At 40.6% G+C, this 20,274-nt stretch overlaps 2 protein-coding genes across 7 annotated transcripts in view; one reads left to right on the top strand and one right to left on the bottom strand.

Annotated features, from left to right (window-relative positions):
* The window catches only part of LOC115139385 (inositol-trisphosphate 3-kinase B-like), a 46,481-nt gene extending 39,749 nt beyond the window's left edge, over positions 1-6,732 (bottom strand). The window contains exons 1-2 of one of the 2 annotated variants that reach the window (XM_029676700.2): positions 6,318-6,732; positions 2,184-3,451 (exon numbers count right to left, since the gene is read on the bottom strand). In XM_029676700.2, the coding sequence (XP_029532560.1) occupies positions 2,184-3,320 (1,137 nt within the window). In that variant the 5' untranslated portion in view covers positions 3,321-3,451; positions 6,318-6,732. The remainder of the gene's footprint in view (positions 1-2,183; positions 3,452-6,317) is intronic. The other variant, XM_029676701.2, reaches the window with a different exon arrangement.
* A 2,899-nt stretch (positions 6,733-9,631) lies between these two features.
* Positions 9,632-20,274, top strand: part of LOC115139384 (atypical kinase COQ8A, mitochondrial-like) — a 39,723-nt gene continuing 29,080 nt past the window's right edge. For 4 of the 5 annotated variants that reach the window (XM_065026345.1, XM_029676697.2, XM_029676696.2 and 1 more), the window contains exon 1: positions 9,633-9,755. The gene's annotated coding sequence lies outside the window, so the exon portion shown is untranslated. Of the gene's footprint in view, positions 9,756-20,274 lie in introns of all 5 variants that reach the window. The other variant, XM_029676699.2, reaches the window with a different exon arrangement.

Here is a 20,274-nt window from a genome sequence, read left to right as displayed (position 1 = left end):
GAACGTCATTTCGCGGAGTCTACATTTAATATAGACCACATGGTCAATTCAATAAGTCAGATTTTCTACATAACACAGTAATCCTGTTACCCATAGATAAGAAAGGCTAGAAATGTTTTAACGATCAACATTTTGTTGTGACGCTTGCATTCAATTGCCCATCCCTGTTGCACAAAATAAGCTTCCATTTCCCCTGTCACAAGGGGATTTATGGATGATTTAAGAGGAACTAGTCAAACCTGTTATGGTCAACTTTAATTGGCACTTAATAGGCAGTTACTATAGTATATATTTTTTGACCTCTTGAGATGGGAATGTGCTTTTTATGACTGAATGTTAAAATGAGGTGAAATAAAGCAACAAAAACAATCTCAACAAGTTACACTACTCCAAAGGCACCTAATTGGTGAAACGACCCACATATAACTCATTCCTTATAAGAGAATACTGTGAAAAGTAAGTATAAACTATAGCCAATAGACTCCAGAAACCTACTATTTATACCCAGTTAACTTGAACTAATTGGAAAGTAGCAAAAAATGGCATTATAAAATAAAATATGCCCTTTCCAGCTGGGTCAAATATCTCCTGTCTGCACACCAAACACCTTAACCACCAATCTGAGTTCACTGCAATATATCAATTACAGATCAGTGTATCATTAAGGTCAAGATAATATCGCTCAATAATAAGCAGAGGTCTCTTGGGTAATGGTTCTGCCATCTATCATCATCATCAAGTAGCTTGCTAAGTGTATTTTCTCTTTTTCTGGGATTCACACTTTCCTCAGACATAGGCCAGTAAAAGAGGACTGCCTCCCTGTCATGGATACATAAAAGCAACACATTCCTCTCCAAAGCAAATCAATTACAGTGTAAACAGCCTTCACAAAACCAGCACAGTTCCATTCACTTAACTTCAAGGCTATCTGGGCCATCTAGGCCTTGCGGCTGTGCTCTGCATTCATATATTTATTTTGTTTGCTATCGTCAGCCCAGATGGGCACAATGAAGTGTTTTCTCCCTCTGATTTACTTGTTTATCCCAGACAAGACATCACATGGATCTCCTGGCACACGTCCCGTACAGCATGTGGAGCACATTATCCTCATCCTGCCACTTTAGTCTGCCACTGGAGACCTGTGTCTGTGTGTGTGCTCCAGCTGCAACCCAGCAATACAACACTGTGATGGCGGTAATCAGTGACGCATCTCAGACATAGAGTCAGACGTCAGAGTCAGACGTAGACAGGCCAAGGAGGTTTTAATGAGATGACAAATTCTCACAGACGATTTCCGAGGTATATTGTAATTAATATCTCAGACCACCCAGCAGCAGCACACTCACCACTAATGACATTTATTGGTCCTAACACTTAGGGTAAGCAAATCCTGGTGCATTGTTTTAAAGCAAACTCTTCCCTTAACGTACAGATGTAAGATCTTAAATGGATCATCCTGTTGTTGCAAGAAATTTCCTGAACAGTAGGAAATGCCAACTTGTAATGTATTTTAGGTTTAAAAGGCTTTTAAAGTTTGTAATTTCTCCTAAATATTTCAGACTTTATTTGCCCTAACTGAAAATGTGTCAACACCCACAAAAATGGTCATTAATTATAATCCACACAATCATTTGCATTTCCTGTTGCTGCAGGATTATTTTCCTGCTGTGAGAAACTGGTCATATGAAGATCCTACACCTGTATACACATCCCCTCATATATAAACCACGCCAGAAGCCTTCTCTTTGAAGAACGTCCAACAGTGGTCAGAGTCATAGTCTCTGAGGTTGACAACGGGACACAGAAGTACCTTTGTTAGTGAGAATGTCAACCGTTATTCAGGGAGGAAGCGGATCGGTTTGTTGCAAGAGCGCCGTGTGACAAAGAACTTGAGGAAGAGAGGCCCTCTAGCAAACTTACAAGTTAATTTAGAGATGGGAGTGTCACGGACCTACATATGCCACTTAAATGTGTCGAAACAGAATTTCCCAATTACCTAAAAAGCTTTCTTAAAACTTGAATTATTAACTTCAGTCCCTATTTCATTGAACAATAAACCAAATGTTTTGGGTAAAATTAGATTTCTATCTATCTACCCATTCAAAGTGAAAGAGAAGATACATTGATTAGTGACAGACTAAATAATGAATGAGTTTGTTCCTTAATAAAAATGAGTTACTCACAGCTTTCTGCTGGGTGTTAAGGAGGGCAGGTGACAGTCCCTCGGCTCTCTCCGGGTCGCTGGAGATGTCGTCCTCTGATTCCTCCCAGGAGGAGGAGAAGCCTGTGGAAGAGGCTGAGGAGGAGGACAGCTTCCTCAGGGCTCGGGATGATCTGGGGCTGTGCTGGGGCTCGCTGCTCAGATCACAGCCTTCTCCCTGGGCCTCCATCCCGTGGTCCGTTACTATGACGGCTGGGATGGTGGTCCCCACCTCTGGGCAGCTCCCCTCTCTGTCAGCCCATGCCGAGGCTGCTTGCAGCTGGGTTTCCATTGGCTCCGTTCCTGCCTTTGTCAGGCAGGTCTGGGCCCTCTCCACAGGGTGCTCACTGTCACTGCCTGCCAAGAAGCTGCCAATCCTCAGTGAACTTGGGGAGTGACTGCTTGCTGAACTGTCAGCTTGGGACCAAGTTCCTGCTGATTTCTTCACAAGCAGACTTCCCTGTTCTGTATTTGGGTCAGCCGTGCTATTTTCTATTCTGCCATTCCCCGTTACTCCCTGCTCCGAGCGGAGACACAATTTCCCATTCTGGAGTTCCTTGGGAATGCTTGGAGAGCAGTCTCTCTGTGGGGGGTTGAGTGTGGGCACCTGTGTGGGCTGACTGGCCTGGGAGGCTGGGCCGGTTCTGCGCGGGGCCCTAGGACTGCGCTGGATCTCAGCGTTCTGAACCTGGGTGCGCAGGCCAGAGATCTGGGCCTCGAACAGACCCACCTTCTTGTTGACCTCCACATTCAGGAGCTCCCGGTGGATCTGCAGGAGCTGCACTGTGCGCTTCACCTCCCCGTTTGGGGCCTCATCGTCTCCGTTGCTGCTGAGTCGGCGGACACGGTTGCCCACAATCACCCCCAGGGTATCAGGGTGGCGGCAAGGGGAGCGGGCCCTGGGGCTGCTGGGGCCTGGAGAGGGGGGAAAGACGAAGGAGCCCCCAGGGGAGCCAGGACTCAGGCTGCCAGGGCTGTAGGGGCCCCCAGTCACCAGGAGTTGGCAGTAGGTGGAGCGGTCTGGCACAGGGAGCACAGGCCTCCCAGTCCGAGGGCTGCTCTCACTCTTCAGATTGTTGCTATTCATCATAATCAGACTGCTCAGGGCATAAGCAGCCATAGTATCAGACTCGTACTGTCAGTATGTTCTCCCATCTAGCTCTAGTCCTGGTTGGTGCTCTGGCATCTACCCCCCACCATAGCATTTGGTGGGGTATGTGAAAAGAGAGGTGGAATTTCCTGCTGAATCTTCTATGGAGGAGAGTTGTTGGAGAGGAAAAACAAAACATAGTCAGTGAAAGCTTCAATAAAGGCTGAAATTATATGACGTGCATTTTAATGAGAATAAAGCTTATTTCCCACACTGTGGAGTGTGGACTAATGAGTGTGTAGCTTTCATTTTGTTCTAAAAATATGACCCAGCAAATCCCTCACAAAGGTAGCATTCCTTCCCAAGGCAAGGCGGATTACTTGCCTATACAAGAAACAAATCAATGTTGCATGAAATAGTAATGTGTTTGCTTTTTCTCTAGCTAAGAAAATACCCAGAGTTTAACTTTTGTTACTTAAAATGTACTGTAGGTAATGAGACACAAGAATAGATTTACTTGTTGCCATTAGTCTTAGAGAGAGATTCACTGTAGCTCTCTACCGTAAACTACATGTTCCTGAAATGGAATGATACGGCTATTTGGCCTTGCTCTTTTATGACGTGCTTGTCTATTCAGTTTTCTTTTTAATCTAGGGCAGCCCCCACATTTTGTCTGCGAATGAGGTCCAGCAGCGTTTGAGGAAATACAGTTTTAAGTCTTCTGCTGGACAAAATACAAAGTGTATTCCAAATACCTAAAACATATGCTTCTGAAGGAGAACATCTACACGGCCATTTATGTCTATGCTTCAGTGAGACAGAAATGTGATTAATAGCGTAATACTTTGACTGCATTCCTGAATCTTTATATCACATAACGTTGGTTTAGTTCATCTGTGACACAAAACAGTCAAAACAAATAATCCCATAACAAGGCTTGTAGGCTATTTTGAGAGTGAGTAAGCATATACTGAGCTAAAATGTAGGGATCTAAGTATCCCACTGGGCATAGATGTCAATTCAACGTCTATTCCACGTTGGTTCAACGTAATTACATTGAAATGACGTGGAAACAACATTGATTCAACCAGTGTTTGTCTAGTGGGATACTGTTACTGTAGGTTAACTGCAGTGACTAGAGTCTCTGGAAAATATGTGAATCATAATAAACATAAAAGACAGAAGGAAAGATTAAGTATAAGCTACATTTATATGAAATACTGCAAGATTAGTGTTTCAGGGGGCAGGGAGAGAAGAACACATCAAGTATTCCCTTTTAAGGGAAAAGAGCTGATGCAAGACATTTAAGAAGTATTGTTTAAAGGGCACCCTGGATCAGAACCCAGAAAATCATCATCTCTGCTGAATGTATGTTACACAAACAAGACATTGACTTAACATTTCAAAATGATTCCCTGTATACTTTACCAGACAGAGTTGGGCTTTGGATTTTCCTATGAATGGTTCTAAATTAGTTTTAGTTGCTTTGAAAATGGCACACTTGTCTATATTCTGCACAAGCCCACAGTAGATCTATATTGTTACACTGGCACACCATGGAACAACAATTCATTACCTTATAGAAAATACTACTGTTCACCTCAAACTGAAATGTTGGTTAACATGTGGCATAATGCTTGAATTACAGCTGCAGTGTGGCTCCCCACACAAGCCTCCCCAGTCCCCACCATCTGGAGGCAGAGAGGAGGAGGAGAGCCAGGCAGGAGATGTCAGCCAGGTAGCCTAGTGGTTGGAGTGTTGGGCCAGTAACCGAAAGGTTGCTGGATTGACTCCCCGAGCTGACAAGGTCAAAACCTGTTGTTCTGCCCCTGAACATGGCAGTTAACCCACTGTTCCCCGGCAGGCCGTCATTGTAAATAAGAATTTGTTCTTAACTGACTTGCCTAGAGAAATAAAGGTTACATTTATTTAACAGGCATTCACAGGGACACCCCTGTGCCTCTGGCCAGGTGCCTGGGGACAGGTCAAATTCTGACCAACTACTTAGCGTCTTTCTCTCCCAGTCAGACCCACACTTCTCAGAGGCAAAGTAGCACTTCCAGCCTCTATAGAGGGAGTAGAACCTGTGATGGTTCCCATGAACTCTCTATCACCTCCCTGGAACTTAGTCAGCATTGACTAACTCAAATTATTGTCTCTCTTTGTATGACCGGGCAACAAAAAATAATACATATGCAAACATCGCAAATAAAAGAAAAAAAACATGAGGATTTGCCAAAGATAAATCGAGTCCGTACAATAAATGGACTGCGGTGGCTGTATTTCATTTGGGACTTGATCGAACTAATATTCAACGATTTACAAGTTTGTTTTATTTATATATATTGTTTAACTTTGACAATAATTGGTTCATATGACATAAAGCAGATTATCTCCAGTACAATAACTACATATCTCTGTCAAACACGTGGTAATCTATAGCTGCATGTGAGCTTTACTGCAAGCTCAACTTGCCATTGTTATAAAATGCTTACTGGGTTTGGATCATAACCATCATGACATTCTTTAGAAAATCCACATCAATAGTTTAGCTCATCTAATAACAAGAAGAAACCAAGAGAAAAAGTGCAGTAGTTTATAAGCCTCAACTATCATTAGTAATATTTTCTCTGACCTTCTTTGATACAATAGCAATAATAATAAATATATGTATTATTGTTATTATTAATGATATTATTATGATCATTATCATCAGCAGTATCTGGGCTATATCCTTACAGTTGTTGTAACAGAGTTCCAAAATTGTTGATACATTGTAACAACAAAAACGGTTTGCTTTTTCCCTTGTTGTCAATAGCTAAATACAACAGTACCTCATATCACTTGTTCATTTTTCACATTTCTATCTTGGTGAGCAGCGTGGTTGTAAATAAAGGCTAGAAAGCTGTTATATAAAGAACGTTTTATCTAAATAGCTTTTACCAACGCAATTCAATTCATTCCGACAATTTGCTTGGAAAGTTTAAAAAAGACTCCAAACAGACTCATTGGAGATGAGTGTCTTACCTTGTACTAACAGACACCTGGTCCTAATAGAAACCGCTCTATGAGTTCTGAAATATCGAACGGGTGGCTGTCCGACCAACCATCAAAGCCGATGAGAATGTATACAGCACAAAGTGCTATCCAGCGCGTCTCAGAACATTCAATACCTGTTGAGCGAACTTCACACAACACGCAATCTTCTTATTTCCGGACAGGCAAAAAAGGAAGGCCAGTTCTCCCAGAAATGAACTTTTTCTCCCGCTGCGTGTCCAAAATACTTGCTCTTATGACCCTTTGAGTTCTTCAACACCTCGCTTCGGCGTAGTAGGCTACTAGGCTGTTGTTTGCTTAGTGTAGGCTACTACAAAAAGCAGGAAGGAAGTAGACACAGACAGTCATTACTACGCAACAAACAGCTTTTCTCCCAATTGCCTAGCAGGGAAGAAAAAAGCTTGATACGCACACAGCCTTAGGTTGAGACGTAACCGACGTTGTTTTGGGTTGTGTTTTTGGCTGGGCTAGTGCATCTGGATTGGGTCATCACATAATAAAACTTAATTGGAGTGAAATGTATTCAATAAACCCAGGATCATAATAATGAACGATAATGTAAAACAATATAACATTTTAGTAATATTAGTGATCTGATATTATAGTCACATCACATTCGGCATGTTTGTTCTACATTGTATAGCCACAAACCGTGCAAAAGGTGAAATGCTACCTGTCACTACAACGACATTTTATAACTTTATGGAGAATTGATCACTGTTCAATCAAACAGTGTTTTATTTACTTTATTCTAGATTTTAAAGCAAACGTTTTATTGCAGAAATATTATATAATATTATAGGACTACCTACAGTAAATATTTGCCTTTTTTTACTTGAGACTATCACTTCCTACCCCTTCTCTTAGCACATCTTTAGCATATTGCTATTTACATGGCTCTAGGGGAAAGTGTTAATTTCCCTAATGGCCCTTATCAACCAAATCAGACCATACATTAATAATTATACATTGCTGTCTTGTAGGCAAGTTGTAAAACATTTTTCTCACAATTGTTATTTGAATAATTTATAATTAATTTATAATTTATGTTACTCAATGTGATATCAATAACCATTTGAACCTTTTTGGAAGCCTCTGTATGACCCTTCAAACAGCATTGTGCAGAATGAGTGTGAAACAGATCTCTGTGAAATTCACATACTAACTTATCTATTTCGTAAATTCAATCAGTCATTTGCTGTAAAGCAGTCATTACTCACCCATTAAAATTCTAGCTCATGATTGTGTAGATCAGAGGACAAACCAATGACCAATGACCATTTAGTAGAAGGGAGGGAAGTGTGTCAGCTGGCATACTAAACTGGATGGAAAATGCTAGTGGCCTTTCTGATTTGAATGAGCCTGGTTCCCTGATAGTTGGTATGAAAATTAACTTTCCAGTCCCTTGAGATTTCAGACCAGGTTAGGTCATTGTGGCCCTCAAATTAAAATGATTGCCTCATGTTTGACCATTTTAGTGTTATCAGCATTTAACCATGTCTGTTAATGCACAATGTCCAGCGTGCAGCCCCACACAACTCAGACACTTTTATGAAGTTAATAAAGGGGGAAGATTTACACAAGCTTTAGACACATAGTCACAGATCTACCGTGGTGTTTACTTCAGTGAAACAGCTTAATAATAGTAGTCTCTGTTGCTAAGACACAAAGATTGTATTAAAACACAGCATATAAACACTGGATCATTTGGGGGGAGGGGGAGGGTGAATGTTTGCATATGTGTGTGTGTGTGTGTGTGTGTGTGTGTGTGTGTGTGTGTGTGTGTGTGTGTGTGCGTGCGTGCGTGCGTGCGTGCGTGCGTGCATGCGTGCGTGCGTGTGTGTGTGCATGTGCGTGTGTGCGTGTATGTGTAACCTCAGTGTTCCCATCAACTGAGTTTGTGTCATGTTTACCTTACAAGTAGTCAGAAAATTAACTGTATAATGGGTGTGTCTGTCATACACGGACATCAACATCATGAGTACTTTCTAGACCCCATAAGGAGAGAAATCCTGAGGTGAACTTTGAGATAATAGCCCTGTGTGTCAATAAAGACCAATCACATGGAAAAACTATGGCTGCGAGGCACTACCCAGATCTGTTGTTTACTGAGGTAGTAAGAAAAATCTATATCCATCCCTGACCTATGCAGATGTTGGTGGTTATACATTTGTCAAATTTCAAGTAAAGTGCACTGTACATGGTCTCTCATTTAAGTCTATTTTTATCAATATATGTCATGGAGGGTGACTTTATCCTGTGAATGATCTAATAAAGAAATTAGATGCCACGAGAGGGCCTGTGAATTCATTTCTCAACTACCTGACTGATATAATTTCCTATGATCAATATGGTTATCAATCAACATGTTGGTTATTAATATGGTTATCAATCAACTGTTATAGCTACTGCATATAAAAAGATACAGATGATGCAACACTATAAATATACTACATACAAATATGAACTGAATGAGAAGTGAGGTCAAACAAATGAAAAAGTGTAATCCACTTTCATAAATTATTCAAGTCCTTTCTCGCTAGCCTATATTTTCCACAGGTGATGTAATTTGCCAGTCACGTACGCCATCGCGTGACTGATATTGGTACAGCAAATGTGTAAACGTTTTTATAAGAGGAAAACGTTTGAAAAAAAATACTAGTAGGTGGCAGTAAAAATTCACATAAAACATGTCTTTTTAAAATTATTTTAAAAAAATCACTAACCAACCGGGTATATAATTTTATGCTCTACTACGATATTTATGATCATCTTTGACTTGTTACTCTCTATTAGCCACATTTAGTTTGTGAACTGGGACTTTTTGACACATGATAGAGCAGGTCTAGCTATTGTTTTAAATATCACACTATTCACGTCGTGGATTCTCATGTATACAATGTTGTACATTTTTACAATGTATCTTATTTATAAGGGTCGTCACTAGTTACCACAGCCACAATCTCATAATCCCTGTTCTTTCTGTTCTTAAACATTTTAAATCTAACCTTAACCACACTGCTAACCTTATGCCCAACCCTGGTCTCTTTTTTTCATACATTTTCATAGCCGATATAGCCAATTTCGAGGTTCTGGCTGTGCGAGCTAGTGGAAAACACAGCTAAAACCGCCCTTATAACAGGAATCTGACTTTTCATTGGAGAGTACAACTTTTTCTTTGACAATTGACCAATGAGAGATCAGTATTCAGCCACCACCTCTCCAAAACAGACCGCCTCGATCAGGACACGACCAATAGAAGATGTTCAGAGGTGGGGTAAAATGCCTTTGACAATCACGGTTCTGAGTTGGTAAACAGCGTTGACCTCATGGTGGAAGACGACACACTGTTAGGGGACGAGGCTGCATAGCATTGAAAATAAATCCAGACATTCGTAATTACTGGCGGTAAGTGGGTTTTTTCTTTTATGACAAGTATGGTGCTTGGAATAATGGAATTAATACATATTGCTTCTTCCTGGTTTGACAATTTGGGCAGTGTATTGGTGAAAAAACGATGCGTCTCATCTGCCTTAGCGTGACCTAGCTAAACTATGGCTAACGTTAATGTTATCAGAGTAACTAGCTGGATAGCTATCCGAATGTCAGTGAATACAGCATGTCTGAAGTGTAGTTAGTTCGTTTACTGACATTGCACCGAGATTGAATGCAAATCTGATGAAATCCAAACATTTTAACTCATGATGCAGTATAAATCTCACAAAAAATTGAAGCAATTACAACCTGTAACTACAGGCATCAAACTTTCACGTGCATGCATGATCTGCTATCTGGCGTGACATTTAGCCAACGATAGGTCATTCATAAATGCTCATTTCCGCATATATTTAAATCAGCTTGTAGAAGTGAATGACGTCTGTATTTTGAGAAAGTAAATGGGCAGAGTGAACATAAAGAATAATCGTTTCCACTGTGTTGGTAGTTTTGCCTGAAGGACAAAGCTCTCAACGGTCACGAAGGGCTAGAAGAGGCGCTTGCTGGCCCGTAAACACAATTCTGTACCAGCGACAGCTGTGACACATGCACACCACATGCCTGGTTATTTTCAAAGCGGAGGGTACCTACAAGTGTGTCTGCTAATGGGCTGCTTTACCTTATTATTTGTATTGTTACAGTTTTGTCCTTTACTGTGTTACTGAAATGAAGTGGATAGGCTGATATGCAATTACTCGGTACAGTGTGAGGCTCTGTTTATGGCCTGCAGTTAGCTTTTCAACTGAAAGTTGTTCAAGTCCTATACTTGACAGTTTTGTGGCTGCATGACTTTAATGATAAGACATTGAATCGTACAGTAACGTTACAGGCTGTAACTTGCGTACTGCAAAGCAGACAGTTTGCTTGATTGGGTTGTTAACTTATGCATTATTTTAATGGTTTGTAAACTTTTCTGGCAAGTGTTTTTATCAACTGTTGCTTTTATCAATGTGACCAATAGAGCAAGCAGTGACCTAGTGCAATCATATCCAGTCATAGCTGCAGAGGAAATGTCTCACGTTGATTTTGGTGAAGAGGCCATTGTTGATGTGCAGAGCTAGGCAGCACGTGGGTTCCTAGATTGGCAGGAACAATAGGAAAATTGTGGTGATTTACAGTGCATTCGGAAAAAAATCAGACCAGTTGGCTTTTTCCACATTTTGTTACATTACAGCCTTGTTCTAAAATGGATTAAATTATTTTCCTCATTTTTCACACAATACCCCATAATGACAAAGTGAAATGTATAACAAACATATACCTTATTTACATAAGTATTCTGACCCTTTGAGACTGGAAATTGAGCTCAGGTGCATCCTGTTTCCATTGATCATCCTTGAGATGTTTCTACAACTTGATTGGAGTCGACCTGTGGTGAATTCAATTGATTGGACATGATTTGGAAAAGCACACACCTGTCTAAGGTCCCCCAGTTGTCAGTTCATGTCAGAGCAAAAACCAAGCCATGAGGTCGAAGGAATTGTCTGTAGAGCTCAGAGACAGGATTGTGTCGAGGCACAGATCTGGGGAAGGGTATGAAAAAAATGTAATTAGTGGCCTCCATCATTCTTAAATGGAATAAGTTTGGAGCCACCAAGACTCTTCCTAGAGGAAGCCGCTGGCTAAACTGAGCAATCGGGAGAAGGGCCTTGGTCAGGGAGGTGACCATGAACTCCTCTGTGGAGATGAGAGAACCTTCCAGAAGGACAACCATCTCTACAGCACTCCACCATTCAGGCCTTTATGGTAGTGGCCACTCCTCAGTAAAAGGCACATGACAGCCCACTTGGAGTTTGCCAAAGGGCATCTAAATGACTCTGACCATGAGAAACAAGATTCTATGGTCTGATGAAACCAAGATGGAACTCTTTGACCTAATTGCCAAGTGTCACATCTGGAGGAAACCTGGCACCATTTATACAGTGAAGCATGGTGGTGGCAGCATCATGCTGTGGGGATGTTTTTTCAGTGGCAGGGACTGGGAGACGAGTCAGGATTGAGGGAAAGATTAACGGTGCAATGTACAGAGAGATTCTTGATGAAAATCTGCTCTAGAGCGCTCAGGACCTCAGACTGGGGCAAAGGTTCACCTTCCAACAGGAAAACGACCCTAAGAACACAGCCAAGACAACACAGGATTGGCTTCGGGACAAGTCTCAATGTCCTTGAGTGGCCCAGCCAGAGCCCGGACTTGAACCCGATCTAACATATCTGGAGAGACCTGAAAATACCTGTGCAGTGACGCTCCCCATCCAACCTGACAGAGTTTGAGAGGATCTGCAGAAAAGAATGGGAGAAACTCCCCAAATGCAGGTGTGCCAAGCTTGTAGCATCATACCCAGGAAGACTCTAGGCTGTAATCGCTGCCAGAGATGCTTCAACAAAGTACTGAGTAAAAGGTTATTCAGTAGTTATGTAAATATGATATTATTTTTTAATAATTAAACTGTTATCGGATAAGGCTGCAACATATTAATATGTGGGAAAAGGGTCTGAATAATTTCCAAATGCACTGTAATTTTGGATATTAGTGCAGGTGAATATGAACTGCACACATGGAGAATAACTTTTTCTACGGTGAAAAAATATCTTCAGTTAGATTAGCTCTTCTATTTCATAATAAACTGTACCTTGGTAATATTCTAATGTTTTGCAAGAGATTGGAGCAATTATACACCAGCGTAGACGGAATATTTTTTTGTATCTGGTTGTTCTGGCAATTCTCACATAGGAACTTCATTTGGTGGAAGGATATTTGACATATATACATTTTTGAGAAAATTATGATGGAAGTGGACATTTTTAGACTTATATGCCTCCTGTAAAACCCTATGATCTGTACATGATACAGACATCTTGGTGTCATTATACTCTTATTGTGTGCTCCCAAAAAAATTAGTATGTCAAGTTGTATTTCAGAATCTATTCACATTCATTTATTCAACATGAAATATTAATATCTCAAAATTAACCTTTTTTTTATTTGGCTTCTTTTTAGACATTTGGATATCAAAAAAAAAAAAAATGCCTTAACTCTCTAGTTTAGTTCCCTGTAATATGGATATCTTCCATACAGGATGTATAGCTATAACGGGGAGTTGAGTAAACTCTGCTGCCTTGAAACGTGACCTAGCTAGATGACATTAGCTACGTTTTATCAGAGTAGCTGGACAGCTTATCCGAATGTCAGTGAACACAAAGGGTCTGAAAATATACTCTTCAAACTAGGACCCATTTTATACATAGAAATTGACATTATAGGTCATTAACCAATCACAGCCCTCCTTTTTGGATTGCGCATTCAGCAAATCAGCAGAGGCGGTTTGCTTTGAATCCGTTTTCCCATTCACTGTATTGTGGGTGCTCATAAAATTTATCAGAACTTCAGAAATAGCAGGTACTTGTAGAGTATATTGTTACTAGGGATGCATGATATATTGGTGAACGGATCTGAATCGGCGGATATTAGATAAAAATGCCAACATCGGTATCGGCCAATGTGCAAAACCAATGTCAAAGCTGATGAGCATACCTATATAACACACACTGTTTTGGTATACACTGTTTTTGAAAGAAAAGCAAAAACATTGTCTATTTAAAATGACATCAAATTGATCAGAAAAACATTGTTAATGTTGTAAATAACTATCGTAGCTGGAAACGGCAGATTTTTAATGGAAGATCTACATAGGAGTACAGAGGCCCATTATCAGCAACCATCACTCCTGTGTTCCAATGTTACGTTGTGTTAGCTAATCCAAGAGTATACTTTTAAAAGTCTAATTGATCATTAGAAAACCCTTTTGCAATTATTTTAGCACAGCCTAAGACTGTTGTCCTGATTTAAAGAAGCAATAAAACTGGCCTTCAGACTAGATGAGTATCTGGAGCATCAGCATTTGTGGGTTCGATTACAGGCTCTAAATGGCCAGAAACTAAGAACTTTCTTCTGAAACTCGTCAGTCTATTCTTGTTCTGAGAAATTAAGGCTATTCCATGCGAGAAATTTCCACGAAACTGAAGATCTCTTACAACGCTCTGTACTACTCCCTTCACAGAACAGTAAAAACTGTCTCTAACCAGAATAGAAAGAGGAGTGGGAGGCCCCGGCGCACAACTGAGCAAGCAGACAAGTACATTAGTGTCTTTGAGAAACGGATGCCTCACAAGTCCTCAACTGGCAGCTTCATTAATTAGTACCCGCAAAACACCAGTCTCCACGTCAACTGTGAAGAGGCGACTCCGGGATGCTGGCCAACTAGGCAGAGTTCTTCTGGCCACTGTCTGTGTTTTTCCCATCTTAATCTTTTATTTTTATTGGCCAGTTAGAGATGGCTTTTTCTTTGCAACTCTGCCTAGAAGGTAGAGGTCGACCGATTATGATTTTTCAACACGATACCGATTTAGCACTGTCAAAGCTGTACAAAGAAGTCTGCCAACACAGGCCAGAAACGATGGGTTTTCAATACCGCGTTGGTAATAAAGCATTTGTTCGACCCCAACTTCTGGGGTAGTTAGCTTTAGCTTGGTACCTAGCTAGCACCAATACAACCAGCCTGAAAACAATGACCAATAGAAACTGCAGTCATTTTCATTATTCTTAGCAGAGATTTAGGAATCCTTATGAGTAAGTATTGTTGTTCGCCTATTGAAACTTCAGTTCATGAAAATCAATAACTAGCCAGCTACTTAACCCTGTTGGCCAAAGCTAACGTTATAAGCAGCCAGCTAGCTTCATCTGGCTAGAGAGGCTCGACCGGACTGAGTAATGTGTTGTGAAGCTAGGCACAATAGTGGAATTTGCGGTTTGCCTTCAAAGTAAAAGTATGCAGTGATGCAAAATAATACCAATAGTAGAATTATGCCATATTTGTATTTTGAAGGCTACCCGCAAAGTCCACTGTTATGGCTAATCCGTATTGTTGCTTGCTTTACATAGATGGGTCCGACCACCATTAATCAAATAAGAACGGTCTTATAAATTAGGGTTATTTTCGATGATGACACATAGCTACTTAGCTAGCTAACTGAAACAGATTGTCGTTTTGCTATGTTTTTGGGGGAAGAACATTGTTTGCATCCATGAGCTAGCTAGCTTTCTGTAATGACTAGCACTGTAGGTGCACGAGACAACTTCACCAGCATCATATGTATCGATGAATTGTAACATATTACACAATCACTCGTATTTCATAACTACCTAAAAAATTTGAACGCGTTAAATTATGTGACGTGCAGTCATATTCAGGTCCTGATTGGTCAACAAGCTTAATTGACACATCAAATAGTATATTCTTTTAACACGTAAAGACCCAAATTGTTTTCCATAGAAATCCTGGTTGAGAATGAAACGACTGAACAAATGAACAACAAAACAGCACAGCAAGTAAGTGAAAGAAATAGGCTTTGAATATGTTTGAATGGTAATGGGGACATATGTAAATGCCAACAAAAATAACTTTTTGGTGTGTGTGTAACCTTTATAGGTTAGGTAAGTCAGTTTAGAACAAATTCTTATTTACAATGACGGCCAAACCCGGACGACGCTGGGCCAATTGTCCGCCGCCCTATGGGAGTCCCAATCACGGCTGGATGTGATAGTCTGGATTCGAACCAGGGAAAGTAGTGACTCCTCTTGCACTGAGATGCGGTGCCTTAGACCGCTGCGTCCGTGTGTGTGTTACCTATTTAACTGAACTAGAATACTTCAAAGGCCACTAAAATTTGAAATATCGGTTATCAGTATCGATTTTTGGGGGGGGGCAAGGAAAATATCGGATATCGGCCAAAAATGTCATATTATTGCATCACTAATTGTTACGTCTTAAAATGAACAAGATCAAAAAGGGTCATTTTTAATATTCATATTAATGTTGAATCAATTCATGTGAGATTGTATTTCAGAATCTAGATATACTGTTAGAGCACACTATGAAGTATGACACCAAGATATTGTGTGTATCATTCACGGATCATAGGGATTTACAGGAGGCATATATAGGTCTAAAAAATGGCCACTAAGATTTTTAAGAAAACTATTTGAGATACAAACTTGAAGCATTTCAAACATCCTTCCTCCCAATGAAGTTTCTGTGAGAATTACCATAACCAATCTGAGATCCGACACACATTTTTCATCTACGCTGGCATGGTATCGCCCATTGACCCAAACAAATCCTTCTCTGAATACCAAAGTGCATGTGGATCAGGCTCTGTCTGACCTACAGACTGCTTTCATCGTCTTACAAAAAACAGTAATTGACCTTAAATGAACATTGAATGGCTAAAGATTTAGGCATCTTTACCTTGGATAGTGCCCAAATTGATTGTTTCCCTGCTTACAAATATCTGGGCATTTGGATAGACAATACATTTTCTATAAAAAAAACACGAGTCTCTCGCTTAATAGAAAGCAGATCATTCAGTTGACAGTCTACAGCCGGTAGGAACATGGCAACATCTACACGAATGCAGCTGCCACTGCATTAAAGCCGTTGGCTGCATTTTACCACAGCACACTTCGTTTTATTACGGGCGACAGGTTTTGCACTCTCCCTGAATTCTCTATCAGAAAGTAGTCAGGTCCTCTCTGATGTTGCGTATGTCAAATCATTGCATTCTGTTGAGTACTGTTTACAAAGCCCTTCTATAAAACCTTCTACATTGTACCACTGAACATCGGTACTAACCTATAGAAGTACGAGAGCCATCACTGTGACCGAGTATGGTAACTCTTGAAATTCCTTCAGTCATTACAGATTTTGGCAAAACAGCTTGTAGTTTCTTCTATGACTGACTCCAATTAGCCAACTGGTCGATAGTTTGGTCGTTAGGCTGTTGGTCGACCAAGATTGTTTTAGTCAAGCAGTAATTGATAGATTTTGCGCCCATCACAGTGAACTAATCCATTGACTAAAAGCCAATTTATGCTTGATCTGAAAATGTGGTCCGAGGCTCCATATGGAGGGTGTGAAGCAATTGCGGGGCACGCCTTTGGCCAAATCGAAGTCTGATTGACCATGGGCCCAGATGACAATTCTCTAATCTCTCCAGAATGGACGCTCTCCTGCCAATTTGTCCACAGTCAGTGTTTCATAACTTCATTGTGTGAATTGTTTGCGTTTCAAATCAAATGTATTTATATAGCCCTTCGTACATCAGCTGATATCTCAAAGTGCTGTACAGAAACCCAGCCTAAAACCCCAAACGGCAAGCAATGCAGGTGAAGAAGCACGGTGGCTAGGAAAAACTCCCTAGAAAGGATTATTTGATTGTTAGTGTATATTAATTCCCCTTTACATATCACTTGATTTTTGACTTGACATTTGATTTGAAACGCAAACAATTCACACAATGAAGTTAGGAAACACTGACTGTGGACAAATTGGCAGGAGAGCGTCCATTCTGGAGAGATTAGAGAATTGTCATCTGGGCCCATGGTTAATCTGACTTCGATTTGGCCAAAGGCGTGCCCCGCAATTGCTTCACACCCTCCATATGGAGCCTCGGACCACATTTTCAGATCAAGCATAAATTGGCTTTTAGTCAATGGATTAGTTCACTGAGATGGGCGCAAAATCTATCAATTACTGCTTGACTAAAACAATCTTGGTCGACCAACAGCCTAACGACCAAACTATCGACCAGTTGGCCAATTGGGGTCAGTCATAGAAGAAACTACAAGCTGTTTTGCCAAAATCTGTAATGACTGAAGGAATTTCAGTAGATTTACTGTTAATTCTTAATCTTTAATGTTTGTTACTTTGGTTACAGTAATTTCCTATGATCTCTTCACTATTATTCTACAATGAAGAAAATAGTAAAAAAATAAAGAACCCGGGAATGAGTAGGTGTGTCAATACTGGGACTATAGATACATGACTGGAATGAGTAGGTGTGTCAATACTGGGACTATAGATACATGACTGGAATGAGTAGGTGTGTCAATACTGGGACTATAGGACTGGAATGAGTAGGTGTGTCAATACTGACTATAGATACATGACTGGAATGAGGTGTGTCAATACTGGGACTATAGATACATGACTGGAATGAGTAGGTGTGTCAATACTGGGACTATAGATACATGACTGGAATGAGTAGGTGTGTCAATACTGGGACTATAGATACATGACTGGAATGAATACTGGGACTATAGATACATGACTGGAATGTGTCAATACTGGGACTATAGATACATGACTGGAATGAGTAGGTGTGTCTGGGAATGATACATGACTGGAATGAGTAGGTGTGTCAATACTGGGACTATAGATACATGACTGGAATGAGTAGGTGTGTCAATACTGGGACTATAGATACATGACTGGAATGAGTAGGTGTGTCAATACTGGGACTATAGATACATGACTGGAATGAGTAGGTACTGGGACTGTCATGACTGGAATGGGACTATAGATACATGACTGGAATGAGTAGGTGTGTCAATACTGGGACTATAGATACATGACTGGAATGAGTAGGTGTGTCAATACTGGGACTATAGATACATGACTGGAATGAGTAGCTGTGTCAATACTGGGACTATAGATACATGACTGGAATGAGTAGCTGGGACTATAGATACATGACTGGAATGAGTAGCTGTGTCAATACTGGGACTATAGATACATGACTGGAATGAGTAGGTGTGTCAATACTGGGACTATAGATACATGACTGGAATGAGTAGGTGTGTCAATACTGGGACTATAGATACATGACTGGAATGAGTAGGTGTGTCAATACTGGGACTATAGATACATGACTGGAATGAGTAGGTGTGTCAATACTGGGACTATAGATACATGACTGGAATGAGTAGGTGTGTCAATACTGGGACTATAGATACATGACTGGAATGAGTAGGTGTCAATACTGGGACTATAGATACATGACTGGAATGGGACTATAGATACATGACTGGAATGAGTAGGTGTGTCAATACTGGGACTATAGATACATGACTGGAATGAGTAGGTGTGTCAATACTGGGACTATAGATACATGACTGGAATGAGTAGGTGTGTCAATACTGGGACTATAGATACATGACTGGAATGAGTAGGTGTGTCAATACTGGGACTATAGATACATGACTGGAATGAGTAGCTGTGTCAATACTGGGACTATAGATACATGACTGGAATGAGTAGCTGTGTCAATACTGGGACTATAGATACATGACTGGAATGAGTAGATACTGTGTCAATACTGGGACTATAGATACATGACTGGAATGAGTAGGGACTGATGACTCAATACTGGGACTATAGATACATGACTGGAATGAGTAGGTGTGTCAATACTGGGACTATAGATACATGACTGGAATGAGTAGCTGTGTCAATACTGGGACTATAGATACATGACTGGAATGAAGCTGTGTCAATACTGGGACTGAGTAGCTGTGTCAATACTGGGACTATAGATACATGACTGGAATGAGTAGCTGTGTCAATACTGGGACTATAGATACATGACTGGAATGAGTAGGTGTGTCAATACTGGGACTATAGATACATGACTGGAATGAGTAGGTGTGTCAACTTTTGAATGGTACTGTATGTGAATTAGATATTTCTGTACTTCATTTTAAATAACTTTGCAAAAATGTCTTCACATGTTTTCACTTTATTATGGGCTATTGTGTGTAGATGGGGTGGGGGGGGAAATCTATTTAATCAATTTAGAATTCAGGCTGTAACACAACAATGTGGAATAAGTCAAGGGCTATGAATGCTTTCTGAAGGCACTATGTGTAGTGTGAATACAGGGGTAGTCTGGCTGGCTAGTATGCAGTTGTTACTCTTTTGCCAAATAATTGAGACAACGCTACGGTGACTTTGTTTCAAGCGAGGATGTCCTTGAAGTTAGTGTTTTCTCTAATATATGAAGAACCGTTTGATCCATGGCTCTGTGACACAATTTACTGATTTCTATGCGCCCTGGTTTGTAAAGAGAATATCAGACCCATAAATGGTGTCTGGGAAGAAGGCTATGCGCAAGATATCGTTGCAGCCTGCTTGGTTCTACTTCAGAACGCAGGCTAATTCTAAAGCCCTCTTGAGTCCCAGGATGGCCAAGCTGTCACCAAGCACAAACAATCCATCCTTTTGACTATCTTAACTCCTCTGTTCATTTGAAATCCTATGTGATTCTGCCCTTACTCAGCGTCCACTGTCCCCTCATCACCAGCCAGGGAAAGTGAATCACAGGACTGGACTGAGTGTCCCAGTTCAGCCTAGCATTTTAGACCCATGCCATTGATCAATATGACTGAAATCCTTGAATTATGTCCTGGTATTACCTGGTAGACGTATTTTGATTGGGTTTGGTTAAAACTTCTTAGGGCTGCAATCCCGTTAACAGGATGATATGACAACAGCCAGTGAAAGTGCAGGGTGCCAAATTCAAAACAAGATCTCATTAT

Source organism: Oncorhynchus nerka, linkage group LG13 (genome assembly GCF_034236695.1).
Source record: "Oncorhynchus nerka isolate Pitt River linkage group LG13, Oner_Uvic_2.0, whole genome shotgun sequence".
Lineage (NCBI taxonomy): Eukaryota > Metazoa > Chordata > Actinopteri > Salmoniformes > Salmonidae > Oncorhynchus > Oncorhynchus nerka.
This window is presented reverse-complemented; position numbering and strand designations above follow the sequence as displayed.